We start from the raw sequence: 17,798 nt of genomic DNA, 5'->3' as shown, positions 1-17,798 counted from the left end.
CTCATGTTTTGGTTGGCTTGGCCAACGAAAAACTTAACAGAGGTGTAGAACAGGGCTTTTCCAGGTGGGAAACTTCCTGTCTAAGACAAGTCTGTGAAAGTAGCACAATATTCTGGTTACTAAAGAAGTCCTGTTTCCTCCTTCCTGAGAGGGCACCCTTTCAAAAAGACATTGTTGCATGTCGCAGCCTCTGCTTTCACCAAGCAGTAAATATTCAGCTCTCAAGTTCCCTCCTAAATTCTCATTTCCAGTGGCTTTGCTTGCACTCTGAATCTCCTTCTCCTCCTCTTGCAGCTCTCTGGCAGCTGCAGGCTCAGAGCTAAGCACAGCATTACTGTAGCTATAGGAGATTCCTACAGCTCAAACTGCCTCTTCCTGATGTGAACCAGCATGGCTTCAGATCCCACTGTCAGAACATTCCTACTCCACAGGTTGCTCCCACTCTCTGGACACTAGAAGTCCAGTCTTTTCCTTCAGCTTCCATTAGGCTTATATTGGCTCAAATATAATTAGATAGCTACTTAAATTGATACCAATTTAGACAAGTTGTCTAAATAGAATTTGTGATTTTTTCCTCCACTGTTGCTCAGGTAAATCTCTCTCTATCTAGGATATGGGAGCTGGAGTAGAAACAAAAAGCATTCACTCATAGATGTTTCTGATTAATCACTAACCCTAATCATGGTCACATAAACCTCTGAAACCTCCTAAATGCTTGTATCAAATGCCTTACTAAAAGCCAGTTGATCTGTCTTTGCAATCTCCTCAAATTATTTGTAACTGTCAACAAATAAAGTACCTTTGCTCACTGAGGTTTGTTTTTTCCTCAGTCTGCTAGCAAATCCCTGGTGCTCTGCCACTAATCTGAGTGATATCGCTTACCAAAACTGGAGCAAGTCCATTATCTGATTCCCTTACTGACCTGTACAGCAAATTATCTGTACTTCCACTATGCTGCAGTAAGCTCACATTTCACAAATATTTTCTTACTTGTTTTCATCAGCTACTGCATGACATCCTTATTGATTTTCAACCATCCTTCATTTTGAGTACTTTTAAAATAGATTTCCACCATTTCAGTCTTATCAATCTCAATTCAGTGTTCCTGTATTAATAGGATTTTCATATTCCTTTCCCTCCCCAGGCACATTTATGAAAGCTCTTCTTTCCTCAGCCCTCTGGTTGTTAATTTATTGTTGTGGGTGCCCTTAGCTTGTTCTCTGAGGCTCAAATCCACTCAGCTGATAATTTGCAGTCCATCTTCCCTCATTCAGTGTAAGGCTACCCTGCCACTTGCTGCTGCACATTGTGAAACTGCAGAGCATGGGGCTACTGTGATCTTTCATTTTTAAGACTTAATTGTTTGTAATGCTTTCTGAGGTTCCCAGGTTTCTTTTCTTTTCCTTCTTAGATGCTATATCACATGTTGAGATCTGCCAATGCTGCTAGTATGTGAGGGAAAAGGGCAGAGAAAATTCCATTTGTTAGATGCTGGGTTGCTTCCTCAGCTGGGGCAGCAGAGTTTTTCTCCTGCATACAGCCAGCCTCAAGTGCTGCTGTCTGGGGATTAATCCAGGATATCTTGAAAACCAAAACTTCATTCTTCAAATTAGTTGTTTGCACCACACTGCACGAATTTCAGTGACTCATAAATCCTGTTATTTCAAAGTAAGGGAAGTACTTGAAAATATCACATAGAGCTTGAATGTGCCAGCCTATTTCACAGACCAAGATTTTCAGCTAATCAGGGGACATTACACATCTTTGCTTGGACATCCCCCTCATGTTTCCTGTTCTAAATCAAAATACAGTAAGTGACATCTGTGAGTTTGCTGCCACCCTATATATGTTTTCATATGCCAGACCATGATATTATCACTTTCTGGGGAGCAGCCATATACCAAATAAACAAACAAACAAACACAGTTGCAAAAAGGAGAAGTTAAAAAATGAAAGAATTGTAGCTAATAGAAGGTATTATTTAGCCTCCTTTGTGCTGACTTTGATATAAAGTATACCAAAAGCAGAAAAGGAAGAACAGAAAAAAAGAAAAAAAGAAAGAAGAAACACAGAGCACATATTGGGATAGATTTCTTTGGTCTAATAAATTGTTGCCTAATTTCTGCAGTTTAGTGAGCCCCCTAGAGTAATATTATTCCCTTCTCTTCTGTTCTATCCTTATCCCTACTTCTGCAGCCAAACATCCAGCTTGCCTTTTGCCAGGTAAGTCACATCACACTGCTCCCTGCCATCTTTTCAGAAGCCCATTTGTGAAAACACCGAATCCTAGTACCTCTGTAACAGCAATTTTATAAAAAATTTAAAGGTGAGGAGATGATTTTAAAAACCATGTTTGATCAATTTTTTTTATTTTTTGTCATCAGAATTAGGAATACCTCACCTAATCTTTGTTTATTAATGGCAATATGACCTAACACTTAAAAATTCCTTTCTTCCTCTAGGTCTCCATGTGTTAGAAGGATGCTTGAACATCTAGTCAATACTATTTGGGTGTGTGCAGGAGAATATCCAGATTTTTATGGCCTTACAATTTTGGTTTTTTTTTAAAGCAAAATACTTCCATTTAAAACAGCACATGCTCGCTTTTAAGCCTGAAAAGCTCCTAGAGCAGTTTAGCAGCAATGGGCTGCTGAGATATGCAACTCCTGCAATTTCTGCTACACCTGCACTGAGCACACACTGAGGAACCTGCATCTCCATGGAGGCTGCAGGGTCTGCCCCCAGCCTGCCATTCTAGATGCTGTTCCAGTCATTCCCACTCTTTTAGCAAGCCAGTCTCTGATGGACCTGTGGTGGGACACACAACACAGGTGAAGTTTTATGTAGAAATGTTACCTACAAGTGTTAAAGAAACCACTGATTGACTTATGTGTATCCTGAAGTAGACTTTTGCTTTCCTCTCAAAGATGAGGTCTGGCAATTATAGACTACTAAGGGGAGGGCCTGGTCAAGAGCAAATGTTCTCCTTCCCTGAGTCCAGGATATCCTCTGGAAGATTCCTGACTCCTGCTTTAGTGTCTTGGCAACAAAACTGATGTCTTAACATCATGACTTCAGGAGAGGTAACATTAGTTATGCACCTATCAAGTGCTGAGAACCTGACAACAAAATGCCATCATTCACCATCGTTCCTTCCATCAGAAAGGCAGTTTTGCTACTACTTGGAAGGTTTCACCTAAGAGGCACCAAAATAATGACCCATAAGCTCCTTCTTCAGGATGAATGCTTTCAGGGCTGTATATGACAATCCTGCAGGCTTGGTGACCACAGGTGAAACTACTAGCAACAGCTGAATTGTGTCAGGTGGCACAGGAACTGGCTCCCAGGGGACAGAAAAGTGTAGTGTGGCACAGACCACACAGGAGCCATCCCTCTCTCTCGACGCACTGCACAAACAATTCAAAGAGGTGTAAGAAAAGGCTGTCCAACAAAAAGCACTGTAACTGCATGTGTCTGTCTAGGGTTCCATTCACAGTAGGCTGCAAATACTTGACTGAAGCACTGTTCCTTTTGACACAACCAATTTGTAAAGAGTGTTTCCCCAGAATATATATTTGTTCCCCAGGACAACAAATAGAAGGAAATACTCCATTTTATTTTCAACAGTTCATTTCTCAGGTGTAAAAAGCCTGTCGCAAAATAACCAATAAACTATAAAATACAAAGTCCACATGTTTATATTTGTAATTTTATTCCTGCTGGAGACTTCAGAGATGAAACAAAAAAGTAGCAATTTATTTCATTTCAAAACATGTTACTTCTGAATAAACTTACAAGGTCAAAAGCATTTAAAAGTTCTACTGGTGGTGGCTTCAGAGGAATCCTTCCAATTGTGAACTCCTTTGCTTCAAACTGCTGCCACTCTTCAGCTGACAGTTCGCTCTTGGGGGTGAATAACTTGTCTGAGGCAGGGCTGGCGTTGGCGGCCGCAGCGGACGCTGAGGTGACAGGATGTGCAGCGGCACCGCCGCCCTGCCCAAATAAAGCTCCGCTCGAGGGCGAGCCAGAAGGGGCTACGGTGGCACCAAAGGCTCCAAAGGCTGCTGCAGGGCTGCTTGCAGAGCTCCCAGCAGAAGCACTGCCAAAGCCTGAGAAGCCAGAAGTCCCAAAGGCACCAGCCGTGGAAGCTGCTCTGAAGGAGAAGGAGGCTGCGGAGGGAGTGGCCGGGCTGCCAAAGCCGACGGACTGGGCTGTGCTGGGAGAGGATGCTGTCCCAAATGCAGGAGGATTTGCAGCAGCAGAAGAGCTCCCAGCAGCAGGGCTGCTCCCAGATGGTGCTGCACTGATGAGGCTGGAACTGGCTTTAAAGGAGAAATTGCTGGCACTGGTACTGCTGCTGCTCACAGGAAAGCCTGGAAGCAGAGAATTGACAAAAAATATTAGAATTCATACCCAAGGGTTACTAAACAACTGCTGTATTGCAAAGATGCAGCAGCAGCAGCAAACTACAGAAAATGTGTAAATGTTCTGGCTCTTGGAATGGGAACTTACTTGACAGCCCAAAGCCTGAGGTTTGCTGTCCTCCCATTCCAAAGGCAGGTGCTGCTTGAGTGCCTGTGGCCTTGAAAGCAGAGAGCTGAAAAAATTCCAGAGACATACATGAAAACTAGATTCCAAAACAGGGAATATTCTCTCACTAGCTAGTTGAAACAAAACCAGAGCTGCCCAGTCATACTGAACCCAACTCCAACCATGCTGGACAGTGATCACTCCTCACAACTGCCTGTTCTTGCAGAGCTCTAAGTGCTCTAAGGCCATACCTGCTCTTCTCTGTAAAACCCTCCAGAAATGCAAACCTGTAACAACTGATCGATTTTTGCCTGTCAGTCCATGACCTGATCCCCCCTGGGAGCTCAATTTCTCATCTCCTACAATTCCAGGTTGTGCTCTGTGACTGTACTTAGGGCACAGCTTTGACTCACTCTCTTCCCTGTCCTCAGCACATCTGTGTCTGTCACCCTTTCCTGTGGGAAAGCCCAAATCCTGCTTGTCCACCCTCAGCACCGAACAGACCAAGGGCTGGCATCACATCACTCAACCTTCCCTGCACTTCATGCAGCCTGCACTCAAAGAGAGCCACTTCCTCTGCCTCCCTGATTATTTCATGTAGGCTTGAACTCAGGCATTTGCTTCTGCAAACCCATCTCCATTCACAAGTGTTTGTCACCTTCCCAACACCAATGACTCCTTCTGTCTTCAAATGGTATCCAAAGGCTTCTCTCCCACCTTTCCCTCAATTCTGACACTGGCCAAATGCTCCATTTATCCTAAGGTGTCCTGGAGGGGAATTCTGCTCCATTCTGCTGATCCTCTCTTGGAAAAGTCAACATCCGCACATGGGAAAAAAAGGTGTGGTGGGGATTGTCCCCTTCCTGGTCATGTACACAGCCAGATGCCAAACTGAAGCTCTGGTTGTTTTCATGGGGCTTGCAATGAGAGTATTCCAAAGCTGGGATCCAGCTGCTGCCTTGCTACCATGGAACCATCCCTATGGACGTTTTCCCCCAGTTAACTGAAGGGCTTTATAATAGCACCTGGGATTCACTGATTTCAGGAGTCCTGAGAACATGGCCATGTGGCACATCACAATTGCCACATCTCAGAAATCTCTTTTTAGCCTTAATAAACATATGTGTAAACCACTTCATGAAAAATCACATCAGGCACAGAGACATGATGCCATTTGTGAATACTTACCAAAGATGCCTTTGTGGATGCATTTAAACCTTTCAACTGAAGTAGCCGATTTTTCCACTGTACTGCTAACGTCTGAACAGCATCTATCTGAAAAGGGGGAAATAAAAGCATGATTTTATTATTTAAGACTTAAAAACAAAAGTGTCATCTGGCAACTGAAGGGAAAAAAGATATCTAGAATTAGAAAAGAAATTTCAGTAACCCAGTAAGATATTTTCTTTCCAGAAACTTCAACGTGAGGAGCTGATATTTTTAACAGAGAATTCCTTTAAACTCTTACTATTGTCCTTAAACCAACCCTTTCACTTTACATGGGAGTAACATTCAGACAAGTTCTGGGACTTTTCAAATCCAAATTCTATTTTTTTCTGAATTAGATGCTGGGGGTTGGGAAATGAAACAAAACAAGATATGTAAGTTTTATATATATGAGAACAGACTCTACAATCTGGCCTTTCCACTTATGCACTCACTCACTAGGCTAAAGTCCTAAGATTTACCTTTGCTTCTTCCACATTTTTTGAAAAAACCCCACCTAATTTCAAACCACTGTAATTCAGAACAGTTCCACTGTATCATCCTAAAATAGTTACTTTTGATGAAATTACCTTCCCTAATTTAAAACAACCCCCTGAGTGTGATCCATCAGATAACTGCACAGAACAGTGCAGCAATAAATGGTATCTGTGTCTTGATAACTGTGATTTACTACTAAGGAAAAACATAAAAAGTCTTCAAACAACCTTTCAGGAATTCCAAATGCGTACTTCCGACATTCATACTTAAGTTTAGCAACACACCTAATTTGATGCCTGGCCTAATTGAATTTTCTCTAAAACCTAGACAAGTAAAACACCTAGTGTCACAAATGCCTGCAAAAATTGAGTGAGTAATCTTTTTGTAGACAAATTCCTTCATTTTTCAAAAGAGTCTTACACCACAAACATCAATAATTCTTTTGTGTCTAGTCACATGCTGGAAGATCATGTTGCTTGGTATCTGCTCCTGTACAACAAACTGGAAAATTCAGATTTTGACCCAGTTTAAGAATAGAAACACGGAAAAGACATGCTGTACTTAAACATCTTGTAAGAGAACTGTTTCATACAGTTATCATCTATACACCGAGAGTTAGGAAAACTTGCATTTACTGCTTTGATGAGATCACTATTTATTTATTTATTTAAATAGCCATGGAGAGCAGATTGCTTATTATTTGTTGTTTATTATTATTTTAATTGAAATTTAAAAAAAAATATGTGTCTCCTGTCTCTAAAAATGTGATTCTGGTAAATCTAAATCTATGAAGCACGAATGGGGACAAAAGCAATTCCTTCTGTAACACAGAACCCAGAATAGGAAAGAGTGCAATGTAGTTTGAATTAATTTGAATTACTTGCATCTGTCTAACAGCCTAATTTCTCTCCTGGCACAACAATAAACTGTTAGCTTCCTTGGTATTGACAGGACTACAAGGGAGGAATGATATATACACACTGAGAGATGTTTTATATAAAAACATATGCCTTACTTCCAAATGAGTACATACATATCTGTTTCCAGAAAATAAGTAGCTGCTATTTTCATCATTAATTCCCTACAACAAAGGTATGTAAAAGAACAAGGCCACGTTCTATTTAAAGCACCAAATAACCACCTATAACAATCAAACTGCCTAATAGTGTATAAGGCATTAAACTTCTGAGACAGGATTCAAGTAACTTCTACAAATAACACACAGGAGCAGGGACAAGATTCAGTCAAAGAGTGTCTATTTTTGCATTCACTTTGATGCACAGGAATTGAAAAATATTTTGGCATTCTGATAATTTCCTAGAGTTGGAGATAAATAAGTCAAGAGTTGCCACCTGAAGAACAGCAACAAGTCCTGTCCAAAGAGAGTCCACACCAGCCAACATCTGATAAATACTTACATAATTCCCAACGATATTGTTTGCTCTGCTGTCATAATACTCCACACGCAGCTCTTCTGGCGAGACATCTGAAAAGCCTGCAAGGACAGGAAGAGTCAAAAACCTCCAAGAAAAGAGACTGATGCATTGTCTCTCTTAAGAGAGCTATAGTCAGAGACAAAAAAACCCCATTCATTAGAGAGTGTCAGAGGTGTGAACGCCCAAACTGAATTTTCCCTCCACTAATATTCCTTTCTGTTGTATGACAAGGCAAATCATCACCTGGCAAATGGTTGCTGAGAGGTACAACAATGTTGCAAGTCACAGAAACATCCTCAACAGCAGCAATACACAACACTGAAAACATTACCTACCTGAGACATTCGGCTTTTCTTTCATTGGTGAGTAACATGAAAATATCCATTGTCCAGAAGATTCCCAAATCTCCATGTCTTTCACTACACATTCACTAAAAAAAAACCAAAATCACAGATGAAGGTGAAATTGCATGGTCAAACCAAAAATGCCAGTAACAACCAATTCAAACAATTGGTTTGAATCTAAATTTAGAGTCAAAAACCTGCTACCATGAAAACCAATTGTTTTCTTAACGTAATCTCAAAAGAAGTAATGGAAAGTGTTTCCAAAGCCTTGCTTCTTTGGGAAATCACGCTGCTGCTTCTCAGTACCTGCCTGCAGGTGCTGGTCACTTGTAGCTGACTGTAACATACACCTCTGTGAAACCAATAGTTTTGCTGTTGGCAGAAAGATTTGTTGTCTTAAGTGACAAAAAACAAAGTAAAATAATTCATTTGCTTAAAGGGGCTTTGATTTCTTATTTTCAAGCACTGAAATCTGTTTCCTTCCTTATCCTCCTGATCACAACTTAAATACCACATCATCTTACTCACAGTTGACTGTTTGCCCAGCCCAGGTGCCAAACAAGGATCACTTCCTCCCCATGCCAGCATCATTCCAGAGACCCAAATGAAGTGATGTTCTCTATGTTTCTTCCCATGTCCCAGCTTTCTCCTCACAATAATGTCCTCTGCATTATCTCTAGGAAATCAGTGAGCTTTCAACCTGCTCATTCTAAATGCTTCCAGTAAGACAGGACTGTAACTTACAGAAGTCTCTCCTCTTCATCTTTAGAGCCATCAGCAACACTCTGACTGCTGGCTAAGGCGGAGAACCTGTTCTGTGAAAAGTCTGCATTTCTGCTGCTGCCTCCTGACGATCCAAAGTCAGAGGAGCCAAAGAATCCTCTTCCGTGATCTCTGCTGCCACCCCACGTGTCAGACCTGAAGGAAGATGGCTGGATAACATTGCTGTATCTCTGGTTAGAGGCACCCCATCCTCCTCCTCTTCCGCTAGTACCTGCCAATTAAAACAAACAAACAGAAAAGCAAGCAACAGACATTTAAAATCATTAAGATATGAATCAACATCAACAAAAACTGTAAGTATAACTAGTCTTACAGTGACAATAAAAAGTCTGAAATTAAAACATAGTTTTTTCCTAATAAGTTAACCTCATTATTAAGTCAGCCTAACTAGTGAGTTACCCAGGGTAGCTCTCAAGTCCTTCTTCTCAAACAGAACAGTTTGGGTTGGAAGGCTCCTTTCAAAGTCATCTAGTTCCATCGCCCCTGTGCCTTAATGAGAGAGACACCTTCAACTACATCACTGTGCCAACAACTCGTGACACTAAAGACACTGGCTCAGTTTTGCTTAGGTTGTTTCATGAAGTAACTACCCCAGGAGAAAAAGATTGAATTGAATGCACTGTAAGTTTATGTTAGGGGCTCCTGCCTCCGTAGCTCCAGCAGGGGCTCTGCTCCAGCACAATGTCCTCCCGAGTTTCACTTTGAGACCTCAGACACACCTGTGTGTGTTGTTACAGGCAAACCCCGACCCTCCTTCCAGCAGGAATAAGGACAAGTGGCTGCAGTGAGTTCCTGCCGTGCCATCACTGCAGCCCTCAGCTCTCTGTTGTGCCCCTTTCCTTCCCAAAGCCCCCAAACACCCAGAGAAGGGAATGGAAATAGCCTTCACTGGGTACAGCTGCTGGAAACTTTTTCGCTGCTCATGAGAACAGAGTTTTCCAAGCCGTTTTCCCACTGCCTTGAGGCACATCCCGCAGCCCCAGAATCACAAAATCAATCAAGTTGGACAAGCTCTGAGACCATCGAGTTCAACCAAAGAGCACCTTGACCAAACGGACCTCTGTCCAAACAGCACCGTGTCAAATAGACCATGGCACAAGTGCCACATCCAGTGACCTCCAGGGACAGTGACTGCACCACCTCCCTGGGCAGTCCATTCCAATGTCTGGTCACCCTTTCTGTGACTGCCCAACCAACCCTCCCATGGTGCAGCTCACGGCTGTGTCTCCTGGTGGGCTGAGAGAAGAGACCGACCTCCCCCTGCCCACAGACTCCTGTCAGGCGCTTGTGGAAAGCGACAAGCCGCCCCCCAGTCTCCTTTTCTCCAGGCTAAACACCCTCGGCCGCTCCTGACAGGTCCTGTGCTCCAGACCCTCCGTCAGAGCTCAGCTCGGCGACTGCCGAGCCAGAGGCTGCTGCCGACACCCGCCCGGCCCGCTCTGCTCGGAGCGGCGCCCGGGACGGGCAGCGCCGCGTCTCCCCGTCCCCCCGCCCTGTCCCGTCCCGTCCCGGCGCGGCGCGGAGCGGGTACCGTGGGCCGGGGGCGGCCCGGGGCGGCCGGCGGCGCCGCGGGGGTGCTCGTTCCAGCAGCGCTCCCCGAAGCGGCAGTAGCCGCGCAGGAAGAACTGGCAGACGCCCATGGCCGCCCCGCCGTCGCGCGTCTCTGACGCGCCGGGCGGGCGCCGGGCGGGCCCGCGGGTGGGGCCGGGCCGGGCTCGGCCCCGGGCAGGACCGGGGAAAGGCGGGAATAGGCCGGCGCATACATCCTGTCAGAGCTGGGGATAGCGCTGTAACCAGCTGCTGGTAAAGCCAAATGCAGATTTGATTTGTGCTGTGCAAACCTGCAGGCGCGGACACAGTAAAATAGCCGCCCCTCGGCTGTGACCGCCCCTGTCTCACATAAACTCCATATACCCTGCGCGGTAAAGCGCTTCTGTGCTGTTACCTTACGGGGAGACCAAGGGATGTACAGCCCATGGCTACAGAATCAGCAAAGTCGGAAGAGACCTTTAGGATCACCCAGTCCGACCACCAGCCCATCCCTACCACTGCAATCCACAAAACCACATCACCCGGCAGATCCAGGCACCACTTAAACACCCCCAGGGATGGTGATGTTGTCTGCAAAAACTGGATTAATTACCCAGTGAGAAGCCAATAATTACACATTTGAAAGACTGTTTATTTCACAGTTGCACAAGCCCGGGTGCTAGATGGTACTCCACAAATCAAGCACACCAACTGTCAAAACTTTTTCTATTTATATATTTTAGCAAACAAAGGAATTAGCATTAATTGGCTACAAGTTACACAGCTCTCTTACTAATTCGCATTCTATCTTCTATTGGTTAATTGTTCTCTCACTTCTCATGTCAATTAGTCCGCATGCTCAGTCTTTTTCTTATTGTGGGCCCATGGGTTTTTTGGGTTGGTGGTCCATGAGCTGCTGGTTACAGATCCCCCTGCTGGAATTACCTTTTACCCAGTCAGAGTTGGTTTCAGCATAGTTGCTGAGTTGTTTTTATTCTTTTCTTCCTTATCTTGAGGGTTCTGACAAATATTCTTGTGGCATGTAAATTCTGCATTCTTTTTGTCCATTATCAGTGGTAACTCCTTCTTCCCAAGCTTTGTCAACCTCACCCAGGGCTGAGATCACTGAAGCATGTCAGCCCTGAACCCTAACAAGGTAATTCTACCTACAAGTAATATGTTCTTCTAACACATGAGCACATTTAGAGCTTGCCAGCTGCTATCTCTTTCAGGGACTAAATCTCCCTTCTTGTTGATTAGGCTTAAAAGTATATAAAGATCAGGCATTAAACAACATTCTTTCTTAGGAAAACCGTACCACATATTGCAACAGTGACTCCCTGGGCAACCTATTCCAATGTCTGACCACACTAACAGTGAAAAACGTTTTTCTAATATCTAACCTGAATCTCCCTGTCTTAGGCTAAGGCCATTTTCTGTAGTCCTCTCACTGTAGGTACAGCATAGCTTGGAGATGTTGAGCTGTTGCTGTCTGAAGTGTATAAAAGTGGCTGGCTGGCACACAGAGGCTGTGCTACATTTAGGGATTCACTGCCCATATGCACAGCCATGTAACAAAGATCTCTGTGCATCAGCCACAGCATCACCAGCCAGGCAAGGGAGGGATTGTCCTGCTTGGCTCTGTACTGGGGTGGCTTCATCTCAAATCCTGGGGGCAGTTTTGAGCACCTCAGGATAAGAATGATATAAAGCTGGTAGAGAGCATCCAAAGGAAGGCAGTGAAGATCAAGAAGGACCTTGAGGGGAAACTGTCTGAGGACCACCTGAGGGCACTTGGTTTGTGCAGCCTGGAGATGAGATGAGTTGCAGTCTACAACTTCTCAGGCAGTAGAGGGGCAGGCACTGACCTCCTCTCACCACCGATCAGTGACAGGAGTTGAGGGAATGGCCTGAAGCTCTGTCAGGGAAGGTTTAGGTGGGGTATTAGAAAAAGGTTCTTCACCTGGAGGCTGGTTGGGTGCTAAGAAAGCTCCCCAGGGAAATCGTCACAGCACCAACCTGGCAGAGCTCAGGCACATGGTGTGACTCTTGGGGATGGTCCTGTGCAAGGCCAGGAGTTGGACTCGATGATCCTTGTGGGTCACTTCCAAGTCAGGATATTCTATGAACTCTACTCTGCGTGCAAATCTGCTTCTTGCACCCAGTGGTATCCATATTTGGGAGTTCTGGGTGTCCAGGTGGGATGGCCACAAGCCTTGACTAGACCATCTTGCTTCCTCTGGCAATGGACAATTGGATGAGACAGGACTGCTGCATGTACTGACCAGCTGATCATGGACTCCATCAAATCCTCTCCAGTCTCAAGGTGCAATGCTGCAGAGAGACTCAAGTTAAGGGCAAAAAGGGGAATAGAATTCTTGGATCAGTAGGTACACCAGTGCTCCTCTTTCAAATGGTGCATATTTATCAGTGTAACCAGTCAGGGGAACTGGGGCTGTGTAACTACTGAAGGTCTGGACCTAAGGGTAAAGGAATTGCATAACCTGAATGTTATTAAATTAAATGATGGGAACATGCCAATGCCCAATTCTTCCCCATAGCATCTAGGATGCATCCCCAAAAGCTGAAATGTGTTTAGGGGAGATCCAGTGACTAAAGATAAAATGAAGAGATATTGTCATCATGAGTGGCCACTTTATAAATTGGAGTATGGGGAAAATGTGTCATTGCAGATTAATATTATTTTACAGCGGATGTTGGAAAAGGGGATGAGGTTTTATGTGCAGATGTTACTTCCCTTCATTCCACACCCCTAAAACAGCAGGGTGGAGATGGATAAAGAGGATACAGCTCAAAATGTAGAGCACAGACAAGCAGTGGGGTCAGAGCATCAGCCATTTTTTTTCTGGACATGTTCCCTGTACTATTTTTGATTTTTTGAATTGGAAATGATCTGTGGGTTCATAATGAGAGAATCCTGAAGGAATGTATCAGCTTTTGGAAACTATCATGCTGACTCATAGCCCTAATTGGTGGGATATGTAGGCTATATTGAACCCCTTTTTAATGTGGATGAGAAGAGAATGGTATTAGAGAAGGCAAAAGGATAGGCAGGGGTTTTGGGCTCTGAAATGGCCCCTCCTTCTGACCTGAATCCATGTGCCATTTGTGGACAGGAAGGGTCAACTTAAAGATGTAAACATTAGGATGCTGGAGGATTTTGATAATTAGTGAAGGGGACTGGAGGAAATTATACAGGCATCCCTCACAGATCATCTAGTTTCAGTAAAGTTGGGTAATAAAACAATAGATTATAGACAGATAGCAAAGGCACACATTCAGTAATAACTATCAGTAAGAGCTCACCAAAAAATTTACAATAACAATTGTTGGGGCAGTGGGGAAAAAAGCTTTTGTGGCCAGTCCTACATCCCACAGACTGTACATTTGGAGATAATACATTGATACAAGAGTAGGTTTTAAATATCTGACTGAAACATTCTTTTTTTTGACACCATATTTTTCATATAGTCTTTGTAAAGAATTTCACAGGACAGCACATAGAAGGAAATGTTCTATTTTAGTTTCAACAGTTCATCTTTCAGATGTAAGAAGTCCATCCCAATACAAGGTTCAAAAGTTTATACTTGTGCAATTGTTTCTGCAAAAGAGAACTGAGAAAGGAAACAAAAATTAACAACATTTCAGAATAAACTTAAAAGGTCAAAAGCATTTAAAAGTTCTACTGGTGGTGGCTTCAGAGGAATCCTTCCAATTGTGAACTCCTTTGCTTCAAACTGCTGCCACTCTTCAGCTGACAGTTCGCTCTTGGGGGTGAATAACTTGTCTGAGGCAGGGCTGGCGTTGGCGGCCGCAGCGGACGCTGAGGTGACAGGATGTGCAGCGGCACCGCCGCCCTGCCCAAATAAAGCTCCGCTCGAGGGCGAGCCAGAAGGGGCTACGGTGGCACCAAAGGCTCCAAAGGCTGCTGCAGGGCTGCTTGCAGAGCTCCCAGCAGAAGCACTGCCAAAGCCTGAGAAGCCAGAAGTCCCAAAGGCACCAGCCGTGGAAGCTGCTCTGAAGGAGAAGGAGGCTGCGGAGGGAGCGGCCGGGCTGCCAAAGCCGACGGACTGGGCTGTGCTGGGAGAGGATGCTGTCCCAAATGCAGGAGGATTTGCAGCAGCAGAAGAGCTCCCAGCAGCAGGGCTGCTCCCAGATGGTGCTGCACTGATGAGGCTGGAACTGGCTTTAAAGGAGAAATTGCTGGCACTGGTACTGCTGCTGCTGCTGCTCACAGGAAAGCCTGGAAGCAGAGAATTGACAAAAAATATTAGAATTCATACCCAAGGGTTACTAAACAACTGCTGTATTGCAAAGATGCAGCAGCAAACTACAGAAAATGTGTAAATGTTCTGGCTCTTGGAATGGGAACTTACTTGACAGCCCAAAGCCTGAGGTTTGCTGTCCTCCCATTCCAAAGGCAGGTGCTGCTTGAGTGCCTGTGGCCTTGAAAGCAGAGAGCTGAAAAAATTCCAGAGACATACATGAAAACTAGATTCCAAAACAGGGAATATTCTCTCACTAGCTAGTTGAAACAAAACCAGAGCTGCCCAGTCATACTGAACCCAACTCCAACCATGCTGGACAGTGATCACTCCTCACAACTGCCTGTTCTTGCAGAGCTCTAAGTGCTCTAAGGCCATACCTGCTCTTCTCTGTAAAACCCTCCAGAAATGCAAACCTGTAACAACTGATCGATTTTTGCCTGTCAGTCCATGACCTGATCCCCCCTGGGAGCTCAATTTCTCATCTCCTACAATTCCAGGTTGTGCTCTGTGACTGTACTTAGGGCACAGCTTTGACTCACTCTCTTCCCTGTCCTCAGCACATCTGTGTCTGTCACCCTTTCCTGTGGGAAAGCCCAAATCCTGCTTGTCCACCCTCAGCACCGAACAGACCAAGGGCTGGCATCACATCACTCAACCTTCCCTGCACTTCATGCAGCCTGCACTCAAAGAGAGCCACTTCCTCTGCCTCCCTGATTATTTCATGTAGGCTTGAACTCAGGCATTTGCTTCTGCAAACCCATCTCCATTCACAAGTGTTTGTCACCTTCCCAACACCAATGACTCCTTCTGTCTTCAAATGGTATCCAAAGGCTTCTCTCCCACCTTTCCCTCAATTCTGACACTGGCCAAATGCTCCATTTATCCTAAGGTGTCCTGGAGGGGAATTCTGCTCCATTCTGCTGATCCTCTCTTGGAAAAGTCAACATCCGCACATGGGAAAAAAAGGTGTGGTGGGGATTGTCCCCTTCCTGGTCATGTACACAGCCAGATGCCAAACTGAAGCTCTGGTTGTTTTCATGGGGCTTGCAATGAGAGTATTCCAAAGCTGGGATCCAGCTGCTGCCTTGCTACCATGGAACCATCCCTATGGACGTTTTCCCCCAGTTAACTGAAGGGCTTTATAATAGCACCTGGGATTCACTGATTTCAGGAGTCCTGAGAACATGGCCATGTGGCACATCACAATTGCCACATCTCAGAAATCTCTTTTTAGCCTTAATAAACATCTGTGTAAATTATTTCATTAAAAATGATATCAAGCACAGATATGTTGCCATTTGTGAACACCTACCAATGCTGCTTTGGCTACTGCATTTAAAGCTTTCCACTGTATCAACCAATTTTCCCACTGTTCTGCTAACAGTTCAACAGCATCTATCTGAAAAGAGAGAGAAATAAAGTGCATATTTTTATTACTGGGGAAGGCTTTAAAAAATAAAAAAAGTGGTCTGACAACAAAAATATTTAGAATCAGAAAAGAAACTTCACTAATCCAACATAGGAATTTTGCTTTCCTTCCATTTCAAGGGGAAAAGATGAATTTTTTGTTATTAATACAGGATTCATTTAAATACTCTTACTGTTGCCCTTATATCAAATTTTTATATCTTTATATAAAGAGCAATATCAGATTGGACATTCTGAGCCAGAGATCTGAGGCAAAAAGATGATGGTATGGTAGACCATACGGACCAGCTGCTTTTTTGGCATTCTCATTGGTGCACAGGAATTGAAGGATATTTTGGCATTCTGATCATCTCCTAGAGTTGGGAGATAAGTCAAGAGCTGCCACATGAAGATTGGCAACAAGTCTTGTCCCAAAGACTGTCCCCATAAGTCGTCATTTTTAAACTGCTTACACATTTCTCAATTATAGTTTGCTGTCATAGTACTCCAGGTGCAGTTCTTCTGAAAGAAGACATCTGAAAAGCCTGCAAGGACAGGAAAAATCAAAAACTTCCAAGAAAAGAGATTAATACTTCTAACTTCTAACCTAACCTCCATATTTACAAAAGACAGGGGCCTTGGTACATCGTCTTGTCCTGAAACAGTTACAGTGGGAGACACGAAGGATTCATTACAGAACTCCAGAAGCGTAAACGCCCCAGATGAATCGGCAAACGCCGGCTCTTTGAGCACGAATAAGGACAGGCAAGCTCTGCCTTCGGCTCTCCGTTTAGTGCCTCGCCTTCCGAAGCTGCCCCACTCCGAAGGCGGCGAGAACGGGAACAGCACGCAGCTGCTGCAGCCGCTCCCGGCAGCGGAGATGCCCGGGCTGCTTTCCCACGGCCCCGTGGCCCATCCCGCAGTCCTTCAGGCAGCACACAATCCCGGGAGTGCCGAACCAGAGGCTGCCGCCGACAGCCCCAGCCGAGACCCGCCCGGCCCGCTCTGCCCCGGGGCTCCCGCCGGCAGCGGCCGCACGGGGCGAGCACCGGGGCAGGTGCGGGAGCCGCCCGCGTCCCGTCCGTCCCGCCGCGCTCGGGCACGGAGCGCCGGGGGTGCGGTGCCGCAGAGCAGGGATGCCGCTCCCGGGGCCGGGCCCGAGCCCCGCAGAGCCGAAGGACGAGCGCGCCCGCCCCGCGCTGCCGGGGACTATTCACCCCTGGCGACAACGGGGGCCGCGAGTTTAAAAGCGGATGCAAAACAGATAAAAGTGCCTGTCCAGTCTAAAAAGCACTGTTCCCTCCAGAATTCCAGTAGTTCGGAATTAAGGAGTGGAGACACCAGGAACACGTATCGTGGCCAGGAGAAGTGAAAAGGCAAGGGAAAACAAAAAAAGTCGCACACCCTTCACTTACTGCTGAATAAAGAAGGGAGCTGCAGGAACCACAATGGAGACCGTGAGTGCATCGAGCCCTGTCTGTACAGGCAGAGTTGTCAGGATGAGGAAGGAAACGAGGATCAAGTCTACTAAGAAGTACTGACTTGGAAAAACCAGGATTTACTTAGGAGAAGCTGGAGGAACTTCAGAACTAAAACAGAATAAAAATCCACAGCACAAGCGAGGTAGAGGCAGGCAAGCACCAAATTTTGAAGTTTACTCACTAGTCTCATAGAACTAGACCTGAAAAAATCAGCAAGTTAGAAGAGAGGCGACAAAACTACAATGCATCTATGAATAAACTAGCACAGGAGCAGGACAGATGTCATTTGTATAG

At 45.0% G+C, this 17,798-nt stretch overlaps 2 protein-coding genes across 3 annotated transcripts; both read right to left on the bottom strand.

Moving 5' to 3' along the window:
* Positions 1 to 3,691: 3,691 nt before the first annotated feature.
* Positions 3,692 to 10,486, bottom strand: LOC102067893 (nucleoporin 42). Of its 2 annotated transcripts, none has more exons than XM_074537380.1 (7): positions 10,329 to 10,486; positions 8,759 to 9,008; positions 8,006 to 8,100; positions 7,653 to 7,729; positions 5,719 to 5,805; positions 4,513 to 4,597; positions 3,692 to 4,373 (listed from the first exon to the last, which is right to left on the bottom strand). In XM_074537380.1, the coding sequence occupies exons 1-7, from the start codon at positions 10,435 to 10,437 to the stop codon at positions 3,766 to 3,768; spliced, it is 1,311 nt and encodes a 436-aa protein (XP_074393481.1). In that variant the 5' UTR covers positions 10,438 to 10,486; the 3' UTR covers positions 3,692 to 3,765. The 2 variants fall into 2 exon arrangements, with proteins under 2 accessions (XP_074393481.1, XP_074393487.1); XM_074537386.1 differs by having other exon boundaries at positions 8,759 to 8,932; positions 10,329 to 10,480.
* Positions 10,487 to 13,849: 3,363 nt separating this feature from the next.
* NUP42 (nucleoporin 42) lies at positions 13,850 to 17,581 on the bottom strand. The gene is made up of 4 exons (XM_074537375.1): positions 17,439 to 17,581; positions 15,929 to 16,015; positions 14,725 to 14,809; positions 13,850 to 14,591 (listed from the first exon to the last, which is right to left on the bottom strand). Exons 3-4 carry the CDS (start codon positions 14,759 to 14,761, stop codon positions 13,993 to 13,995), a joined length of 636 nt encoding a protein of 211 aa, XP_074393476.1. The 5' UTR covers positions 14,762 to 14,809; positions 15,929 to 16,015; positions 17,439 to 17,581; the 3' UTR covers positions 13,850 to 13,992.
* Positions 17,582 to 17,798: the final 217 nt, after the last annotated feature.

This window comes from Zonotrichia albicollis, chromosome 1 (assembly GCF_047830755.1).
Source record: "Zonotrichia albicollis isolate bZonAlb1 chromosome 1, bZonAlb1.hap1, whole genome shotgun sequence".
Lineage (NCBI taxonomy): Eukaryota > Metazoa > Chordata > Aves > Passeriformes > Passerellidae > Zonotrichia > Zonotrichia albicollis.
Note: the sequence above shows the minus strand (reverse complement) of the source record. Positions and strands in the feature narration are given on the sequence as shown.

Coding starts and splice junctions, on each gene's coding strand:
- LOC102067893 (XM_074537380.1), bottom strand. CDS start 10,437: ATGGGCGTCTGCCAGTTCTTCCTGCGCGGCTACTGCCGCTTCGGGGAG. Junction 4,598..5,718: donor CATCCACAAAGGCATCTTTG/GTAAGTATTCAC, acceptor GAATTTTTTCAG/CTCTCTGCTTTCAAGGCCAC. Junction 4,374..4,512: donor CTCAGGCTTTGGGCTGTCAA/GTAAGTTCCCAT, acceptor CTCTGCTTCCAG/GCTTTCCTGTGAGCAGCAGC.
- NUP42 (XM_074537375.1), bottom strand. CDS start 14,761: ATGGGAGGACAGCAAACCTCAGGCTTTGGGCTGTCAA. Junction 14,592..14,724: donor CTCAGGCTTTGGGCTGTCAA/GTAAGTTCCCAT, acceptor CTCTGCTTCCAG/GCTTTCCTGTGAGCAGCAGC.